The sequence below is a fragment of the Bemisia tabaci genome, chromosome 2, assembly GCF_918797505.1.
Source record: "Bemisia tabaci chromosome 2, PGI_BMITA_v3".
NCBI lineage: Eukaryota > Metazoa > Arthropoda > Insecta > Hemiptera > Aleyrodidae > Bemisia > Bemisia tabaci.
In genome coordinates this window covers 46781208-46799632 of record NC_092794.1, presented here as the reverse complement: position 1 = coordinate 46799632, position 18425 = coordinate 46781208, and the positions used below count along the sequence as shown (strand labels likewise).

The following is an 18425-nucleotide window of genomic DNA, read 5'->3' as shown; positions in this document are numbered from 1 at the left end:
TCCTTAGGAAACCCCATATGGGTTACATTGAGATTGAAACAGGTTAAGGAGCTCTTTGAAATAGTGTCACTAAAGAATAAATTTAACGAATCCGCCGCACTGGAAAGAAAAACACATTGGATCTAGAGTCCAGACTCTTGAAAACATTGACAAGAAAAAATACTCTTAATTCAATCAGATTTTTGCTTAAATCAAAAGGGAATGTGCTCAAATTAAGAGGCTTGGTTCTTGATTTAAGCAAAAATCCGATTGAATCAAGAGTATTTTTTCTTGTCGATGTTTTTAAGAGTCTGGACTCTAGATCCAATGTGTTTTTTTTTTCCAGTGCGGACCAAATATTTTAAAGATTAGGCCACCGGCCGAAAAGCGGCAACAACAAAAGCAGATTCGCAGAGTCCGAGTATCGACGTTGATATATTTATTCACCGCTCGAGTTCGGGTCGGTATTTATTATTTCCATCAGGCAGAGCCGACGTTAAATAGTCAATTACGAGGCGAACTGCGACAGATATGAAATCGGAGAGCTTTCGTGAATATGAAACGCGGTCGGAGACGTGGGGACGAACAGTGGCGCTGACCATCACGTCACCCTCAACCACCCCCGCTCTCCCACCCCCCTCCGCCGCGGTGCCCGCCACCCCGCGACATGACGCGACCGTGTCGGAATCCGCTGCGACGCGCGCGCGTCGCGACGCCGACACGCGAATCGCCGCCCTCACTCCTGCTCCGAACTCCCCTCCATCGTAAGGACGTATCTTTATTTCCACGTGAGCCCTGTATTGCATATAAACCCATGCTTTCTGGGGCTCATGTGGAAATCGAGGTACGCCCTGGAGGAGCTGCGTTACGTGCTCGTGATTCGGATCCGAATTGCTCGTCTGCCCGCTTTGCGCAGCACAGTAGCAGGTTTGGGTACCTGCGCCAATCCTCATCTGCCTCCTTTGTTTCGCCAAGCTCAAGGCCAAAAATTTGGACCTAGGGTAACAGAGACATTTAGAGTCCCTGCACTTGTATCTATCCTATAAGCTTGGTGTCCAAAGGCCTTGATGGACGATTGCATCCCGAACCAATTCCCATCAGTATAGACCAGTTGATGACTGTTGGACACTGTGTAACATTCTTCTATTCCGCCGTGCTAAGGAAAAATGCCGTATGAACATTTGAGCATTGTCAACTTTTTGCAAATAAGACGTATATTTGAGTAAAGTTATGCGCGTGTCTCTTCTTGAACCTTCAGATACTCTGGATTAAACTGCTAAAAAATTTGAAGAAAATTTTTTCCGGTAAAGTTGTTTTTATTGATGCTCGTGCGGCATTTTTCGATAGTTCTTTACTAATCTTGACGTAATTTGCAAAAACTCGCCGATTGGAAAAGTCCTCACTTCGGCATCCATCAGTCAACATAAGCCGAAGTTTACGCTCAGCAAGTTGATCATCAATTGGACTTAATTTTGCAATTAGGAAGTACAATTTCTGACCCATCGGTAAAAACACCTATGTGCATAACGAAACTAAAGGCACATACGTTGTTTCTAAACTGAGCCAAATATTGTAGTATAAATTGCAAAATGCAGTCCATTTAAGGTGAAAAGTATCGTATACCTCTGAACTTACCGTTAGCCTTGCCAGATTACATTGTTTTGTTAGTTAGTTAATTTTATTTAACGACGATCAGCATCTATTATCAATGAAAGGTCTCTCAAATATATTGTCTTAGATCGGATACCTGAAAAAATATGCGAAGTGTGTCCTGAATACGTTTCCCCCGGGGGAGGGGGGGGGGGCAGTCCGGACTATGTTATCAGCCTGTGAAACGCGGTCGACTCGATTTTGATCCGTGGCCGAAAAAGTGAATACGGAGAACTCATCTTCAAAACCGCATTACTGGTGGGTGTCGAAAACTAATCCGCTCAGGATTCGTCTCGCACAGTGGCGTGGCATCGAGCGATACATCGATTGAACTGACTTTTAAACCTATGGGAAACGATCGATTAACAGGGTATTCTCTGCGAACACCTTATTAATCGATCTTTTATCACAGCTTCAAATGGGGAAATATCGATAATCGATCATTCATGCCTCGCCACTGGTCCCATATGATCATAACCACTGAGATTCCGCTGTGATGAATTTGCTCCACTCTAAAAGTATCATCACGCTGTAGTTGGCGCGTCGCGTCAGAAAAATGGACGCGACTCATCCTCTTTGTCTCATCTTTTTGATCCAACGAAGAATTTGCAGGTGTATGAAATATTGTGAATTCCATGTTTGAGGAGAAAGCACTGAGTGAACGAGCATGAGGATATCTTCGGTTTCTAAATTGAACAATGATTGCAGGAAATATGATTCAATAACCTAATCTGCCAAAATAAATTTCGAAAATTTCCATTAGATAATGTCACAAAGTTGTACAATTTTTTCTTTACACTATTTTTCTCCTCAATTTTCGATGTTGTTGTTGTTGCTCAATCGAACAGAATACGGCAATGTTGGCTCATTTAACTTCTCTTAAACAAAATGTAAGGCATTTTTTTCAAGCATATTATTTGGTAAAAAAGAGAAGAGGGCATCCTATAGAATTAACTAGAAACCTGTGAGAAATAAAAGGGGGAAAAAGTAGGGGCTGTTGGATGATTTGGGCATTTCTAATTAATTTTGGAACTACTCCAATAAATTAAACTATTAACCCAAATTTTGCGATACTACCACAGTCAATTGGAAATGCTCATATCATCCAAAAAATTGGAGTAGTACTATAATTTTAGGGATACCCCTTGTCACTTCTTTTCCCCACTGGAAAAAAAAACACATTGGATCTAGAGTCCAGACTCTCAGAAACATCGACAAGAAAAAATACTCTTGATTCAATCAGATCTAAGCTTAAATCAAGAACCAAGCCTCTTAATTTAAGCGGATTTCGTTTTGATTCAAGCGAAAATCCGATTGAATCAAGAGTATTTTTTCTTGCCAATGTTTTCAAGAGTCTGGACTCTAGATCCAATGTGTTTTTCTTTTTCCAATGCGCGTACTTTTGTCAGAAATAATAAAAATGTTTATGATGAGGAAGATTGTGGGACTAAATATAGCGGTGCGGGCCCCTAGGTGCTATATGGTAAATCCGGTCCTGGGACACTTTCTTAATCCGAAGAAGTCTCGGAGTATAACCTAAGGTTACGATTGATTTAACCAAAACTTTTAGATCATCCGAATCGCTTGGGTTCGAGATACGGCATCAAGATATTGAAGATGTCCGCTTTCCACATTGACGGATGTGAAGACGAGGATGGTGAACAGTGAAACCGGGAACCCGGCATCTCGCGAGCGCGAAGACCTGACGAACCGAAGTCGAACGGCCGGGATGGGAGCGGGTACGAAGATGGGCCCCGGTGGCTTGGGGCCCGGGGTCCGGGGTCGGCCGGGGCCCCGGCGGAGCAGGTGAGGGGTCGTTATCCTCCTCTCGAATGACATGAATAACTCCGATGTTTATCTGAAAGCGAAATGTGGAACATAGATTTTTATGTGATGAGTCCGACCGCGTCTACGTCCGCCGAGGGCCCAGCGTCGCGCCGCGCCGCCCCGCGAGAGTGCAACCTTTGACTGGTGATCGGGCTTGAAACCTGTCGTTGCCAAGAAGAACACCCACTGTGCCTCCCGTTCTCAAAATTATCTCAATTATCACCCGGCCCGGGCCTTCTAGAGCGGCAACGTTTCACTGGAGGATGATTCTTTCTCCGGAGTAAAAATTAAATAATAGAATCTGTGGGTTGATTGTTAAAGTTGATGGACAAAGCCATAGACAGAGAAGACATAAGAAGTGAATCAGTGAGAACGAAAACACACCGACTCGAAAAAATGAAAATAATCAAGACACACAAAACTGCACGGTAGGCGAAGAAGTTAGTCTAAGAAAAAGATTTTTGGTGTCGAAGGACAAATACTTAAGGACGCACTTTAAAGGTCCAAGATGCCCTAACTACAATGACCTTCAGGAAAATTGACTGCCTCCGATTAAAATTGAACATCCTTGAGTTACCGAGTTGGTGTGTTTTCGTTCTCACTGATTCAAGTATGGAGCGATCTTATTAGTTGAAATCGATGGTTCTCATAGGCTAAAGGAGAGAACGATGGACTAACTACACAGGTCTCTCGTGGGTTGCCGTCAATAAGTCTAGTACCTTCCTCCTTTGTCCATTGCAACCACCCTCTTCCACCAATAGGATCTCTCCATGTCATAAAAATGACTATAGGTCATCATTGTCTATCGCTTTGTCTACCAGTGCCCAAGACAAAGCTATGATAAGAAGGACATACGGAGTATGGAGCGATCCAACGGATTAATTTGAGTGGTTCTAATAGACAAACTAGGGTACGATCGATATATCTCGAAAACCTTTCGGTGGATTATTTTGGGGAAATTGAAAATTTCAGTCTATAAATAAGTCATTTAGGAAAGCTCCTGCCAAAAATCATTTATTCCAAAGTCTTGGCACAGAGTCAAAAGCATAGTTTTCAATTAATAATTAATATCGATACGAACGATTGCAAAATGAAAACGGTAGGATTTGACGACTTTAGCCATCGATACGTTCAATAGATCTATATCGAGTTATCGGTACGTTTGTAGATCGATGAGCCAAAGCTTTTCTCTGATTTTATTCCTGCAATACTTGTCAAGAAGAGCTGAGAGGTTTGGTATGAACATCGGTCATGGAGGTTTTGCTGGCAACGTCGAAACTGGAAAACCAGGCCTCTTTCTGACCCTATTTATTGTAGAATAGTTCACCGCTTGTTTATGGCAGTGCTAACACACCACAAATACACACAGCACTCACACGAAAACGAGGCACTTGCCAAACTGAATCAAGTTCCATGCGACTTAGGATTTTATTACAATAATTGCCTATTTTCTCCACTCCTCATTATTTCCACCGTCTGTTTTGGCTCCGTTCTTCTATTTTTATTGACGTCTATAAATGTTTTTCGTGGACTGAAGTACATGCTTTGTTCGAATCAGGGGTGGTCAAACAATTGATAACGCCCTTTCAAGTTATGTGAGAATTCTTGAAAGGATTTTCGTAACCTCTAGCGTAGATTCTGCTTCCAGGACCTGATGTAAAAGAGTTGAACGATTTTTCTGAATATAAGTAAAGCATACCATTTGGACTACATTTTTCAATATGGCATCACTATTTTTCTCTTATTTCTTGTCAATAAAACCTATCTGCATTGAAAAAATCGAAGTGAGAGAGGAGGGAGAAGAAGAAAATGAAGAGAAAGAAGGAAATGAAGCGGAATTCGAGGAGGAGGATGGAGAACAAAGAGAATGAAGAGAAGAAGAATATATAGAAGGGAAAGGAATAAAGGAGACGAAGAAGAAAATTTGAAAAGAAGAAAGAGGGAAGCATTAGGAAGCAGAGGGAGAGGAAGAGACGGAGAGCAAATAATAGGGATAAGAATTATATAAAAACGAGAAAAAAAGAGATAATCAAGAAGAGAAAAAAGCGGGAGGTAAAGAGGAAAATAAATATGGATAAGGAGGACTTTTCTGCATAGAAACATTGACAGCACCATAGCACATACCTAGTTCCTAAAAAAAATCTAGAATTAGTTCCATACCGCAAATGTAGTTAACTCAATTATCTAATTTGTATCCTAATCTTCAGCATTTTGAAAACTCTGGATGGCCTTGAGAAACATCGAGGAGAACATTGACAAATTGAGGATTAATTTCATAAAATATTCGTGTGAGGTCCTTGTTCCAATAAAAGTTCGAACCATTTCGGCTTAATAAATTAATTCAAAAAGCTGGTCACATAATTTTCAACTCGGTCGGAAATTAAAATCATCGCTCCGCATCTTCAAGACACCCCGACCTCAAAGCCAGCACGTCTGGCCACCACTGATTCGGGTATCGCTCGCGATATGTGGTCCGTTCCCGAAACTTGACGCTCCTAACTTTGCTTCAATTAATCGATCGATGATAAATGAGTCTCAACCGAAAAAAGGAGGACTCCGGCCTGGCTTTAAGGACGGACTCACGATCCGAGGATCTAATTTTGCAATTTTATTGGTGGCGGGGCGAACGTCATAAATTTGTGGGCGAGAAGGAACAATACACGGTGAGCGTTTACCACCATCAAATATGGGGCGCCCGAACATCCCGTGGATGTTTTAATCGTGTAAGTGGTCTACAGGACGCAGGCTTTTCATTCTTGGGAGCTTATGGCGGCAATAATGCACTTTCGGCGGGAAGACAGTACTCTTATACCCACCAATAAAACAGCACCCTGTGACTAGTCACTGGTGATTTTCGTGGGCATTTATCGTTTTGCGACAAAAAAGCGTAACATCAATGGTAGCCCTATGGATTTGTGTACTTTTTGTTTAAACGCGCGGGAAACTTAAGGGCTTTCGGCCAAATTTTGCAGCGTCTTGTCCGTGTCATCAAAGGGAGAGGTTCACGGGTGAAAGTGTTGGTCGGTGGGGTTATTACCACCTGTGAGGGAGTGCTTATTGGGGCAATTAACGGTGTCGTAGTTTTCCCCTTTGAAGAAAAAGAAAAAGACAGAGAAAGAGAGACACTCCCACAAAACCGTGATGCTCTAGCCTTTCCTTTCAAATTTTGTTATAGTGGGAGCTAACCTGAGCTGTTGACCCAGCACGAGTCGCCTTTTCAGTGGCACGTTTTTTCAAGTCTCGAACTTTGGTCTCGTTTCGAGGGAATGATCTTATTATCTTTCAAGAATTAAGTACATGCACAGAAGCGCGCAGACTATGAATAAGAAAGACAGGAAGAAAAAAATTAAATGCGCGCTCTGATGAACCGATTAAAGATGGTCGCGCATTAAAAAGTTCGTCGGACTGCGATGTTACAAATACTTATTTACGAAAAAAAAGTTTTCCCTCGATAAAACACAGAGAGGGGTGCAAAACCAAATGGTAGATTTCTGATCAGCTCAATAGAATGTGGTTGAACTATCAAAAAGTCAAACATTGACACCTGTCTCGTGCTTGTCATTGGCGTAGCCATCGGGGGGGGGGGGGGGGGGGCTCCATGATGTCTTACCGCCCTCCTCCGTATGACAGGCATAAACTTCCATAAACGTCATTTATCGTGATTTTGACAAAATTTTAATCTATGACTTCCCTCCCGAGGAATTTTAAACCATAAAACCCCTCCCCGCGCCATGAAAAATTCCTGACTAGGGACCGTCCCTAAATTACGCAACGTGCCAGGAGGGAGGGTTGAAAGGAGTGTTACGTTATTTTGTTTTTACTTGTAAAAGGATAGGGACCACCGTTGCAAAAGAGTTACAGGGGAAGATAGGGGTAAACAATGCAAAAAAAGTGCGTTACGTAATTTAAGGACGGTCTCCTACGGTTCTTCGAAAAAGATTGCCACCAATAAATTATTCAAGAAGATATTTAAGAATATCCGTTTTCTTTTAAAATCCAAACGTCAAAAACAAGAGCAGGATCCCCGTAAATCGTTCTACCAGATGTAAAACTGTGAACTCAAAAGCAGCATGACGGGCCGCTCGTGAAATGCTCTAGCTCACGTGTTGTGAACATTATGCATGGGAATGTGTAATATCAATTAGAGAAGAAAAGGAGAGTTCTCATACACGAATAAGAATTGGAATAAAAAGGTCATGAATGGAGTAATTGTCTAAGGTCAGTGGTGTGTGTCGCCACTATTGCAGCGGCGGCGGGCGTTGCGGTTGTCTAAGCACCGCTGTTGTCAGCCTCTTTCCTCGAAATCGGATCTCGGCTTAAATTTGGAGCTATTCCTCTCTGATAAGGCAACTCCACTCCGCGTCGCGGATATCCACGAGGGTTGGATGGTAGGGAGGAGAGAAGGTCGAAGCACGGCGGTGGGTGCCCGTAGAAGATGGATGATTTGCGAACGTCGCGAAAAACGTTTTTAGCCGCAGTAGGATTATTTTTATTTATTTATTTATTTTTCTTTAATTTGTCACATCGTGTTCTTTTTAGTCACACTTTATTTTTTTCTCTTTTGCCTGTATAAAGATTTACTATAGTCCGCAGTGATTATTTTTGCAAATTCTCAATCTTTCCTCAATGGAAATTTTGCGGTGTTTTACAGGTCAAAAATAGTTTCTAAACAAAACGATCAATTACAACCAGTCCAATGTAAAACACGCTACGCTTACGCGCGCTTACGTAAGCTACTTTAGGAGGGAGGCGGGAAGGTCTAAGTTTGCCCTAGGAGAGGTTTGCCTTATACGAGGAGAGAGTACGGTCAAGTTCAACTTACATAGCCCCCCCCCCCCCTTTTAAATCCATAAATAATATTTTTCGGTATAAATATTTCCTTTTAGTTTGATTGTAAGTTCTCTAGTCGTTATTTTAAACAAAATTCGAGGATCTTAAGTTATTCAGAGCCTACGTAAAAACTGTGTACTTTTACCTATACGCACCAAATAAGTAAGAGTTAAGTAGGGCCGGATATTGATCAAGGTCATTCGATATTGACACTTTATATTACCCTTTTATTAATATTATTATAGTAGCTTAAGGGTTACAATTTTGGGGTGCTAAGTCGCTAAGTATTTTCATTTTTTGATTTCAGATGAACCAACAATGTAAGGTGTGTGGCGAGCCGGCTGCAGGATTTCATTTTGGCGCTTTCACTTGTGAGGGTTGCAAGGTGAGTCGTGATTTTCATACGCTTCTTAATGGTTTTAACTTACATGTACAGGTGACAGTTTGCGTGATTTTTTTCAAAACCTTCACCACCGAGAATAAATAGAATCGCATTACGACGGCACAAAACACACTGCAAACGCATACAGAGAGAATGTTTATTATTCATAAGAAACCGAGAAAAAAAACTCAATATTCTCCTCATTTTATCGTTTTGTAGGCGAAGAAACATAACGTTTTTCCATGGTTGCAGAGATGACTTGAAAAATTCGATTTCTCACCACAACGACAGCTCAATTTCTGTCAAGATCGTGCTAATTTTGCGAGGGATGGAAAGATAAATAGTTAAAGTTTCAGTTAGAAGCATTTGCAGTAGCGGCGCTTAATCTGACTGATGACCCTTGGAATAAAATTGAAAATTATCTCATTATTGCCCTCCTTCACAGCACTCAAATTTTTAATTATTTTGATTGCTGATGCAGTTAAGCACTCGGGGACCAACTGAATTAAGATTTACGGTTATGTCAACAGCTAACCGCAAGACTGGGTAGGAAGCCAGTCTCTGTTACTACCGCAGAGGAAAGAAAAATAATAAATTCACGACCAAATAATCTGCAACTGAATTGCTCGAGTGAAGGTTAAAGAGACTATGTTTACCATTGAGCTATTACTTCATAATTCGTGCGAGCAATAAACTTGGTGATGATACGGATTGTGAGAGTTTAAATTGCAAGAGACAGAGAGTGCGGGTGGGTCAGAGCGAGGGAAGAGAGAAGACGACAAGTGCTAGAGAAAGATAAACAGAGGGAGGCAAGGGAGAGAGAAAGACGGGGGGAGAGAGAGGATTTAGAGGGGGCACCGGTGGAACTGTAAGTTGCGGGCTGAGAATCCAAGTGAGCCAAGGCAGGAAAGCTCTCCCAACTTCCGACCCAGTGAACTGGATGGTCATCTTCCTTGAAGGTCCTTTTACAAAACAACTCGTGTATTTTTAAATGTTTTTCCATTACAAAACAGTTTACTCCATTACTTCATCCACGACGATTTGAAGAAACGCTTCGCCGCTCTTGACGAATAATTAATATGGATTAATGTTCTCTCAAGCTAGGCGTCCAAGTGCCATGCCAGCCTGAGCCGCTCAGTGGGCATGAGAGTGAATAATTCGCAACATATGAACTTACCTTTTTACTTGTGCCACAAATTCTATTGTCCTTTAACCTTAGAAAACCCTTCCGTTCATTTAAATACCCATGAAGAACCGCGAACCCAGCTGCGAAGACTTGAGAATCAAAATTTTCAGGAAAACGGAGGCAAATGAAGCATGAAGAATTGGCAAGGCGTCGTCCTAAAAGGCGATTTTACGAAACTGACCCAAATGAAGCAAAAAATATTCTATTTATTTTCTATTTTTTATTTGAATAAAATCAAAGCTATCGTTTCACCCTTGTTGAGCTTTCTCTTGAAAGGTTTGCTAAAACCGTAGGTTCCTGAATAACTAAAGGTCCACCTAAAAATTCAAGATAAAGTTGTAGCTTTATTAAGTATGAAGCGTTTTCACAAATTTTACTATACAACTAGGAGGAACAAAATAAAAGTCATTTTAAATTGAGACAATTTCAAAAACACGGAACCTCCTGCAAACCACTATTAAATCCTAATCGCCGGAGACTTTAACGCAAAGTAAGAAAGATAGTCACCAACTTCAAATATAATTTCGGCTCAAAGATTCACGGTCATAACAATGCGTGGATTGAGAGACGCTCATTTTAGACGACTGTAAGGTACTGAAATTTTTTGAAAAATATGAAATGTAGCTTTCAGGGATGAGGATGCAATCCGCACTAAAACCTCCCGACGATGCAAAAAAAACAGCTCTTTTATGATTAACTCTGAATTCACATTTTTTGGCTTATAGGTGAGATACGAGTGATAAAAGTGAGAATGTATCACGCCCTATGACAATATAGACAGATTTTGATGATTCTCATGCGTTAGCTGAAAATTGACGGTTTCAAACATATTATTTTTTATCATATTTTGTATTTTTCGGAGATACATAAATATTTCACATATTTCGAAATTTCCCGGAACATTTTATAAATTTTGAATGTTTTCGGATAAATTTCAAAAATCTTGAATGTTTTCGGATATATTTCAATTTAAAAAATGTGCAGAGCCGTTTCATAAATTTATAACATTTTCGGAGATATCTCAAGAATATCTGCAATTTTTCTAATTATTTTACGAAGTTGGGAAATTCATGGAAATCTTTCTCGTAGAATTTCACGATTACAAATTATACGTTGATCTGTTAGCCTGACGGGAATATTTTCCATTTTTTTGTATGCGTTTCGTGGAATATTTCTGGGGAAGGAGCACTGCGCGACGAGCGACGAGCTTGGCGGAGCGCGGCGCGCGCGGCCGTCTCTAAAGCGGAGCTATGCAGTTGGCGCGCGTGGCGCATCGGACCCAGGCATTGTTCCCGAGTTCGCATGCACATGAACCTGCGACCGGCGGCACGGAGGCGCGCGAGCACGCACGCGCTAACCTTCACTTTCCATTATTTCGATTTTATGTGTGAATTTCCGAATCTCATTTCAGAGGATGACAAGGACTTCAATTTTTCCCGGGCTCGCACATTGAACTTGATCCACTTACCTCTATAACAACGGCAATCCGGATTGATCGCATCAATTCAATTGTCGAGACGCAGTTACGCAAAAAAGGACGGTCAAATATTACGTAAGGCATTTGGGCCGACTTTTTAACCAGCTGTTCTCTCCTTGTACGGAACAACCACCGTCAGACAATCACGCACCCCCTCTAAAGCTTCCCCTTAGTGAACCCCTCAAGAAGGAAAATGAGATAATGCAGAACCACAGACTGTCTGAAACACAAATCTATGGATCGTAGTCTTGAGATCGTACCCGTAGTCGTTCTTTGAGCAACTCCTCCTCTCTAGAAGCCACAAATGGGAGGTTCGAAGACCCTCAACGAAGCACAATAACGAGGAAAATTTTAACTAATCTCAAGCAAAATTCAACACTAAACTTCGTGAGGCCCTTACGATGGATTTCAATATTTTGCCTTTTACAAAAAGTGCAGAAAAAACACTGCAATTTTTTTTCCTTCTTCTGCTTTTTTTAAATATTTTTTTGAGGCAAAGCATTGTAATTTCTTGCAGGGGCCTTTTCCCCAAAGTTGAAAATTTTGCTTAAGATATTTTAAAATTGTCCTTTTTATGATGCTGTATTAAGGACCTCTTTAACCCTCGTAATCACACTGTAAACCAAACGGGGCTTCCTTGAGGGGATCAGTTTAACCCTCTACGAAATGAATTATTTTAGGTCTCGGCTTTGAGGGACACATATCTATGCTGTTTGTAAAAACATGAAGTCCCAAATTTTTTCCTAAAAATTTCATCACTTTGTGCATCATTTTTCAAGGAAGAAAACATCGATAGGAATTTGCAACGTCATGTCATAGTAAAGTAATTCAATTTTAAAAAACCAAAAAATGCATTAAAGAGCGGCCATGAGTACGGTCTCAATACTTGCGCAGGTGACCCAATCCTGACAAAACGGTTCGAACTCTGATTGAGCGCAGCGATGTATTTGTCAGCTCTGAAGATCAATGCTCGCGGGTTTATGGTCGATGAAAGAGTTGGATTATCGGCTGCTGTGTCTCTAGGTCAGAAAACGTGGCAGGCGCTGGAAATAGAAGGCAGTGGTGCACTGGAGCTCAACGGTGCGCGAAAAATCCGTCGCGAGCCGGTGCCGGCCGGCATAACTCCTTGCCCGGGTCAAAGTTGATTGAACAATTTTGTTCCCAATTAAAATATTTGACATTGATACCAGTGATTAGCCATTCTCAAAGTTTCATCATAAGTCAATTCGGGCGCGCCGTCCTGATTGCAATACTTTCCGGCTACTAACTCAAGACCCTCTACCGCCAGACCCCTCTCCGGACGATGCGCTCCGAGACGGTATATTGGGCGATCCAAAAGTCTCATCCTAAACCAGAGTTCTTGCCTCTTTCTAAGAAGATCCCCTTCACTTTTTTTTTATTTACTTATTTTTTTGAGAGGGGAGGCTACAAAAGTCACTTCCTTTGATCTAGAAGCACTCGAAAAATGTCGGGTCTATCTGAATTTTTTTTAAAAGTTACGAGGGTTTATGGATCGCTCTGTACTTCAAATACCCTATATTATTATCTTCCTTATCGAGTAAAAGTTATTTTCGGAAGTCAACGCTGAAATTCGCTTAATGATAACTCATGACCAAAGAGATAAGCAGCTCTAGGATGAGGGCCTCTAGACAAGTTATAAATTAAGGCAGTGCGTAACGCTTTTCGCTTTTAAAGTTTCGAGAAAAAAATGAATCACACAACGGGGAGTCTGGAACTCCTGAACATTTTTCGCTCTAAAAAGTGTACACTAAATGTTTCAGCAACGCTGAACTCAATGTCTACTCTCGGGAATTGTTTTCGCGGGGACTTCAACGCGGGGATAGAAAAGTAAGCTCAGTGTCATAGCATCGCTTCATAATACAAACATGTAATGACATTTTGTTTACTTTATTCAACACAAATGAAAGGTGACGACATTCAATATTAATCCATCAGTTTCCAGCAATACTCTCCCAAGCGCCATGCGACGTTTCAAAATTTCCGCCGCTATTTTATTTTTTTACAGAGAAATTGTTGGTCGAATCTGTTCGAAAATTTTCCTGAATTTCATCGGCAGCACAAAGAAAATTCAGTGAAATTTTCGGATAGTTTTGTTGAACAATTTCTCCTTTAAGAAATAAAATGGCTGCGGAAATTTTGAAACGTCGCATTGCTCTTGTGATGCTTCGGCCTGTTGACGATCTGTTGTTTTAATTTCTATTTTTTCAAAATCTTAAAGAATTTCTTTCCCTGCATGCTCGCTTCCGATGGAAACAGTTGTGTCGGCGCGCAGGCATATCGTTGATGATATTGCCACAACAGGTGAACCGGATGCACGATTATCTCGAGGCTTTCCGAGGCAGGGCAAAAAACGTATTGCCGGGCACGGCGACGGCGCAAGCAGCGCAGCGGAGGAAAAATTGTTAATGAACCTGAAAAGTCCGGACGGTTGGGAAACCAGGCGGCGGTAGTTGAGCCAAGCACCTAATGAGCTCCATGGGTTTTCAATGACACCCGAAATAGAGCGGAGCGTATCTGCCGCTGCCCCCAGCCGGTGCGCCTGGGCTCAGACGCCGCCGCGCATTGAATTCCTGTCTGCAGCGGGTGTCGGAGTCGCGACTAGACGCATTTTGTCCGGAATTAGTTGGAATCAAAAATGAATTGGCAAATTCGTTCGAAGATGCGGCGTCGGGCTGGGGAGAATTAATTCACATAGCGACAAAAAGTTCCCGGTAGTAGATCTCTGCCAGACGGTAAATTAGTCGATTCCGAGATGATGCGCTAATTATTATTTCGGACTTACGGTTGACCCAACTGGTCTCTGGATCATTAAAAAGATGTCCACATCTTGAGAGTCTTTCCGTGAACTAAATCATGGCACACTATAAACACGACAAACACTTGGAACGGATTTCACGGACGTTAGGAGTCGCACTCTTAGTCATTTCCTATTTCCATAGGATCGTCTACGTTTGGAGCAGTGGCGTGGCGTGCTTTGCGATCTATCGATTGATCTGTCATTCAAACTTATGGAAAAGGATCGATAAACAGCGTGTTTGCAGCGAACACCTTGATAATCGATTCTTTACCATAGCTTTAAATGGAGAAATATCGATAATCGACCATTCACACCACGCCACTGGTTTGGAGCTTTAATGTCCCAGTTTAGAGTGATCTCGCGGAAGGTCTATTTCAACGATAAACGTTATAGTTTTTTTTACAGTTTGGGGTCCTAAATAGGGGTAGGCAAACTTTGCAACATAATATATATTGTATGTTTTATTTTTTGGGGTGAAAAATCACCGAAATCAATCGTAAGGATCTATTTTATACGTCACGCTGATGAACTTTACACGAGTTAAATCTCGGAAGTGCGCCCTCTGACCACTTTGCTAATCAATTCTCTGAATTTCGGCCTCTGACCACTTTGCGAATCAACTCTCTGAAGTTCTTCACGCTTCAGGCGTTATACATCACACGTTAATCTAATGATTTTATATCATAGGATAAGATTATGCTGACATAGTTATCTAACGAGGTGTGTTTTTTTGTGTGTTTCAGTCGTTCTTCGGTCGCTCGTACAACAACCTAAACGCCATCTCAGAATGCAAGAACAACGGAGGCTGCGTCATCAACAAGAAGAACCGGACCTCCTGCAAGGCCTGCCGGCTGCGCAAGTGCATGTCCGTCGGCATGAGCAAGAGCGGCTCCCGCTACGGGCGCAGATCCAACTGGTTCAAGATCCACTGCCTCCTCCAGGAGCAGCAGCAGCAGAGCATGAGCAACAACAACAATAACAACAACACAATCAGCAAAGGCGACACCGCGGTGGAGGAGCCAGACCGGAAGCAACTCCTGTCCTCGAGCATGTTCCAGCAGAACATGCTGGACCCACGGCTCCACATGCACCTGGCCGCGGCGGCGATGCACCGCTTCACCAGGGAGGAATCCATGCTCGGCCTGGACGAGTACAAGAACGCCTCCCTCACTTCCGGGTCCTCGCCGTCGATGAGCTCACCCGACTCACACGCCTCCGATTCGTCGGCGGAGACGACGGACTACAAGTTCAGGCGGAGCCTCATCTCGCCCGTCACCAAGGCCACCCTCCCTAGTAGAGTCCCCGAGCTTGGTTTCCCTATTTTCCCGTCTTTCTACCCGGCATCCTTCGCCAGCCACCCCAACATCAACCTCATCCATTTCCCACCGCCCTTCTTCTCCCACTCCAACTCCTCCCCCTTCAAACCCACCTTCGACGCAGAACCAGACGAGAGTAAGAGGAAGCGGGAAAGGCATGAAGTCACGGATCCTAAGAGTGTGTATACGAAGAGGAGGATCTCCACGGAACTGGATGTCGAGGAGATGGACCAAGATGAGGACACGTCTGCCACGCTTGTTGACTACCACCAGGAGCAGCCCATCGACCTGACGACGAACCGTGGTGGCAGCCGTAGCGGCTCCGACTGCGGGTCGGTCGCTAGTTTTAGGCAAGGCTCCGTGCCGAGCCCGCAGAGCGATATCAATGTCGATGAGTTTGTCGATGACGACAATTTGAACAACAACGAGAAAAAGCACCCGCTCGACCTCACCGTTCGATCATGAGAACGAGTTCTTGGACTTCTCGCTGAAAAGTACGCTGTTGTCACCGGTGGAAATGGACGAGTTTTTACTGATACTAACGTTGAAGTTTTGCTCAATTTATGCTTACTTTCAAAACACAAACTGGAGCTTTTACCAAAAGTGCAACTCACATTGGCGAATCCAGCAAATTGGCAACATTGTTTCTTTTCCCCATTTGAACCTATGGAAATGTATCGATTCTTGGAGGGGTCAGGTGCTTCGACAAGAATCGATTATCAAACATAGGTTTAAATAGAGGAAATCCGATGTTGCCAACTTGCTGGATCCGCCTCTGGTAACTGAAGTTTTAAGATTTCCCCTACTTTACAAATCAAGAACCATAAGGCTTCAGCCTTAAAATAATTAACACCATCAACTGCATCGAACCAAAATCAAATTGAAGTCAAATCTGTACAAAATTTTTATTTCTACGCGTTCTATGCCCAGTTCAATCCTTGTTGTATAGTTAGAAATTGTATACAAAAAGTTGATTCTCAGTAGATGATTCTACTGGTTAGTCATTTGTAAGCAATCATTCCTTGGAATTGTTTAAAACAATATCCTCTTAGTGACGATTTGTAAGCTCCTTTCGAGGAGAAACGTTGAAATATTCTTTTATCTTCTGTTCTGTCCTTTTCATTTTCTTATTTTGTGTCAATTTTTCCATATGAGTGACTAATTAAGCGCTTACTGCATCTTTTACTGCATCAAGTATGCGATACGAAGTAGAAAGTAAAAAAATGTTAACTACTTGAATAGATAGTTTAAGGTACACTTGGCATTTTCCAATGCATTTACAGGTCGGAGACGAATTTATTTTTAATTCCTCGTAAATTCAATTTTTCATGGAGCGTTGTATTTAAACTAGTGAAAGTGACTTACCTTCTAGTGAGTTAGTGTATATCTATAACGTAGATTAAAAATGCATGAAGTACGTTCTTTTTTGATCTCGTTTACTACTTGAGAATGTTATTTAAAGAAGTGCTAGACACACTTCGAGGACTTGTACAAATAATCATTTCTTGAATTGTAAAAGTCTAAAAGTCGTCCATGTTCATTTCTGATGAAAATCAATTAAATTAAAAGTATTTTATTAGAATAATATGAATGACCACCTATCATGGTTTGCTATAAATTTGGTTTGAGTCTGAATGACAGATCATGACAATGATCCAATATATTTAATTAAAGTATATTGTAATTGTAAATATGTATATAAAATATTATGTTTTTAATATAAACCATGGGGCCGAATTTTATCGATGATACTTCACCGAAGTTTAGCATGTATACGTTTGCGAGTCAAAACAGCACCACCGGCCAATCAGAGGCGCTGAGGCGGACTCTAGATAGTTCGTGATCCGTCTTAAGCATATTTACATTGTAATTGTATATATTGTAGGTAGTCCAATTTTTTCGACAAAATTTGGCCCCAAGGCTTTGGAAAAAGCACAGGTAACTAGTCAAACCACAAGTTAGAATTATTTTAGTTATTAAATTGAAAGTTTATTTAGTGCAATTGGGTAAAATATGATTCTTGATAGTTAAAGTTACGATACAGAAAGTTGCAAAAGCACGTATAAAAGTATTTGCTAAAAGAACGTATTTTATATACTTAGATTCGTCCAAATAAATAAACCAAATGATTTAGATGCAAAAAATGGTTGCTGAGACGATGTTGAAATGTGTCATCCGAAGTTACTTCGATTTCTTTTTATTCATCTGAAATGTCAATTAGTTTCTAGATGTAGTCAAAAATTGTGAATAATGCCATTGCCATGAGTATTAAATATGTGTGTGACCCGCCTTACTTTTGATATTTCTGCAAAAATGACATAGGGAAGTTCAGATTAACGTTTATGAAAGTGTTCCATTTTTTTCAATCTCCTTAGTTTTGATGAAATGATCAATTAGTTTTTCGTGTACCTATTTGGACCAAATCATTGAAAATAATGTCTTAACTGTGATTAAATATCTGTATTACGGGATACCTACAAGTATTTGTAACCACATCGTACGTGAATATACTTAAATATTATTATCAATTTTTGTGTCCTCCCATGATATTTTTTTAGTGCGATTGAAAGTTGATTTTTCTCCTTAGAAATCACTTAAAATTAGCAAAATCATTTGAAATTAATGTAAAATGATACGTGAGTTAACACTGCACTTTTTTTCCAAATAAGTGCTTCTGTGAATTTTTCATTGAAAATCTTCTTATTTATCTTGTATTCCCCGAATATTACGTAAAAAAATGTTGGTTCTAAAAACATACAAGGCATCGCTGGAAACGTAAAAAAGGCCCTTGGTGTACACAATTGCCAAAAATTATGTGCTTGAAATCAAAAGGAAGATTATGAGCGTAAAATTATCAGTCTTGAAGTATTATCCCTTGTGGTAGGTTGCACTTTCTGTATGTTACGTGTATTCACAAATGAGATCTTTGCATTACTTTAAATAAATTTGTTTTGTTAAAA

At 41.2% G+C, this 18425-nt stretch overlaps 1 protein-coding gene across 1 annotated transcript in view; it reads left to right on the top strand.

Moving 5' to 3' along the window:
* The window catches only part of LOC109029716 (knirps-related protein), a 29698-nt gene extending 11273 nt beyond the window's left edge, over positions 1-18425 (top strand). The window contains exons 2-3 of the mRNA XM_019040304.2: positions 8594-8671; positions 14893-18425. Of these exons, the coding sequence (XP_018895849.2) occupies positions 8594-8671; positions 14893-15930 (1116 nt within the window). The 3' untranslated portion in view covers positions 15931-18425. The remainder of the gene's footprint in view (positions 1-8593; positions 8672-14892) is intronic.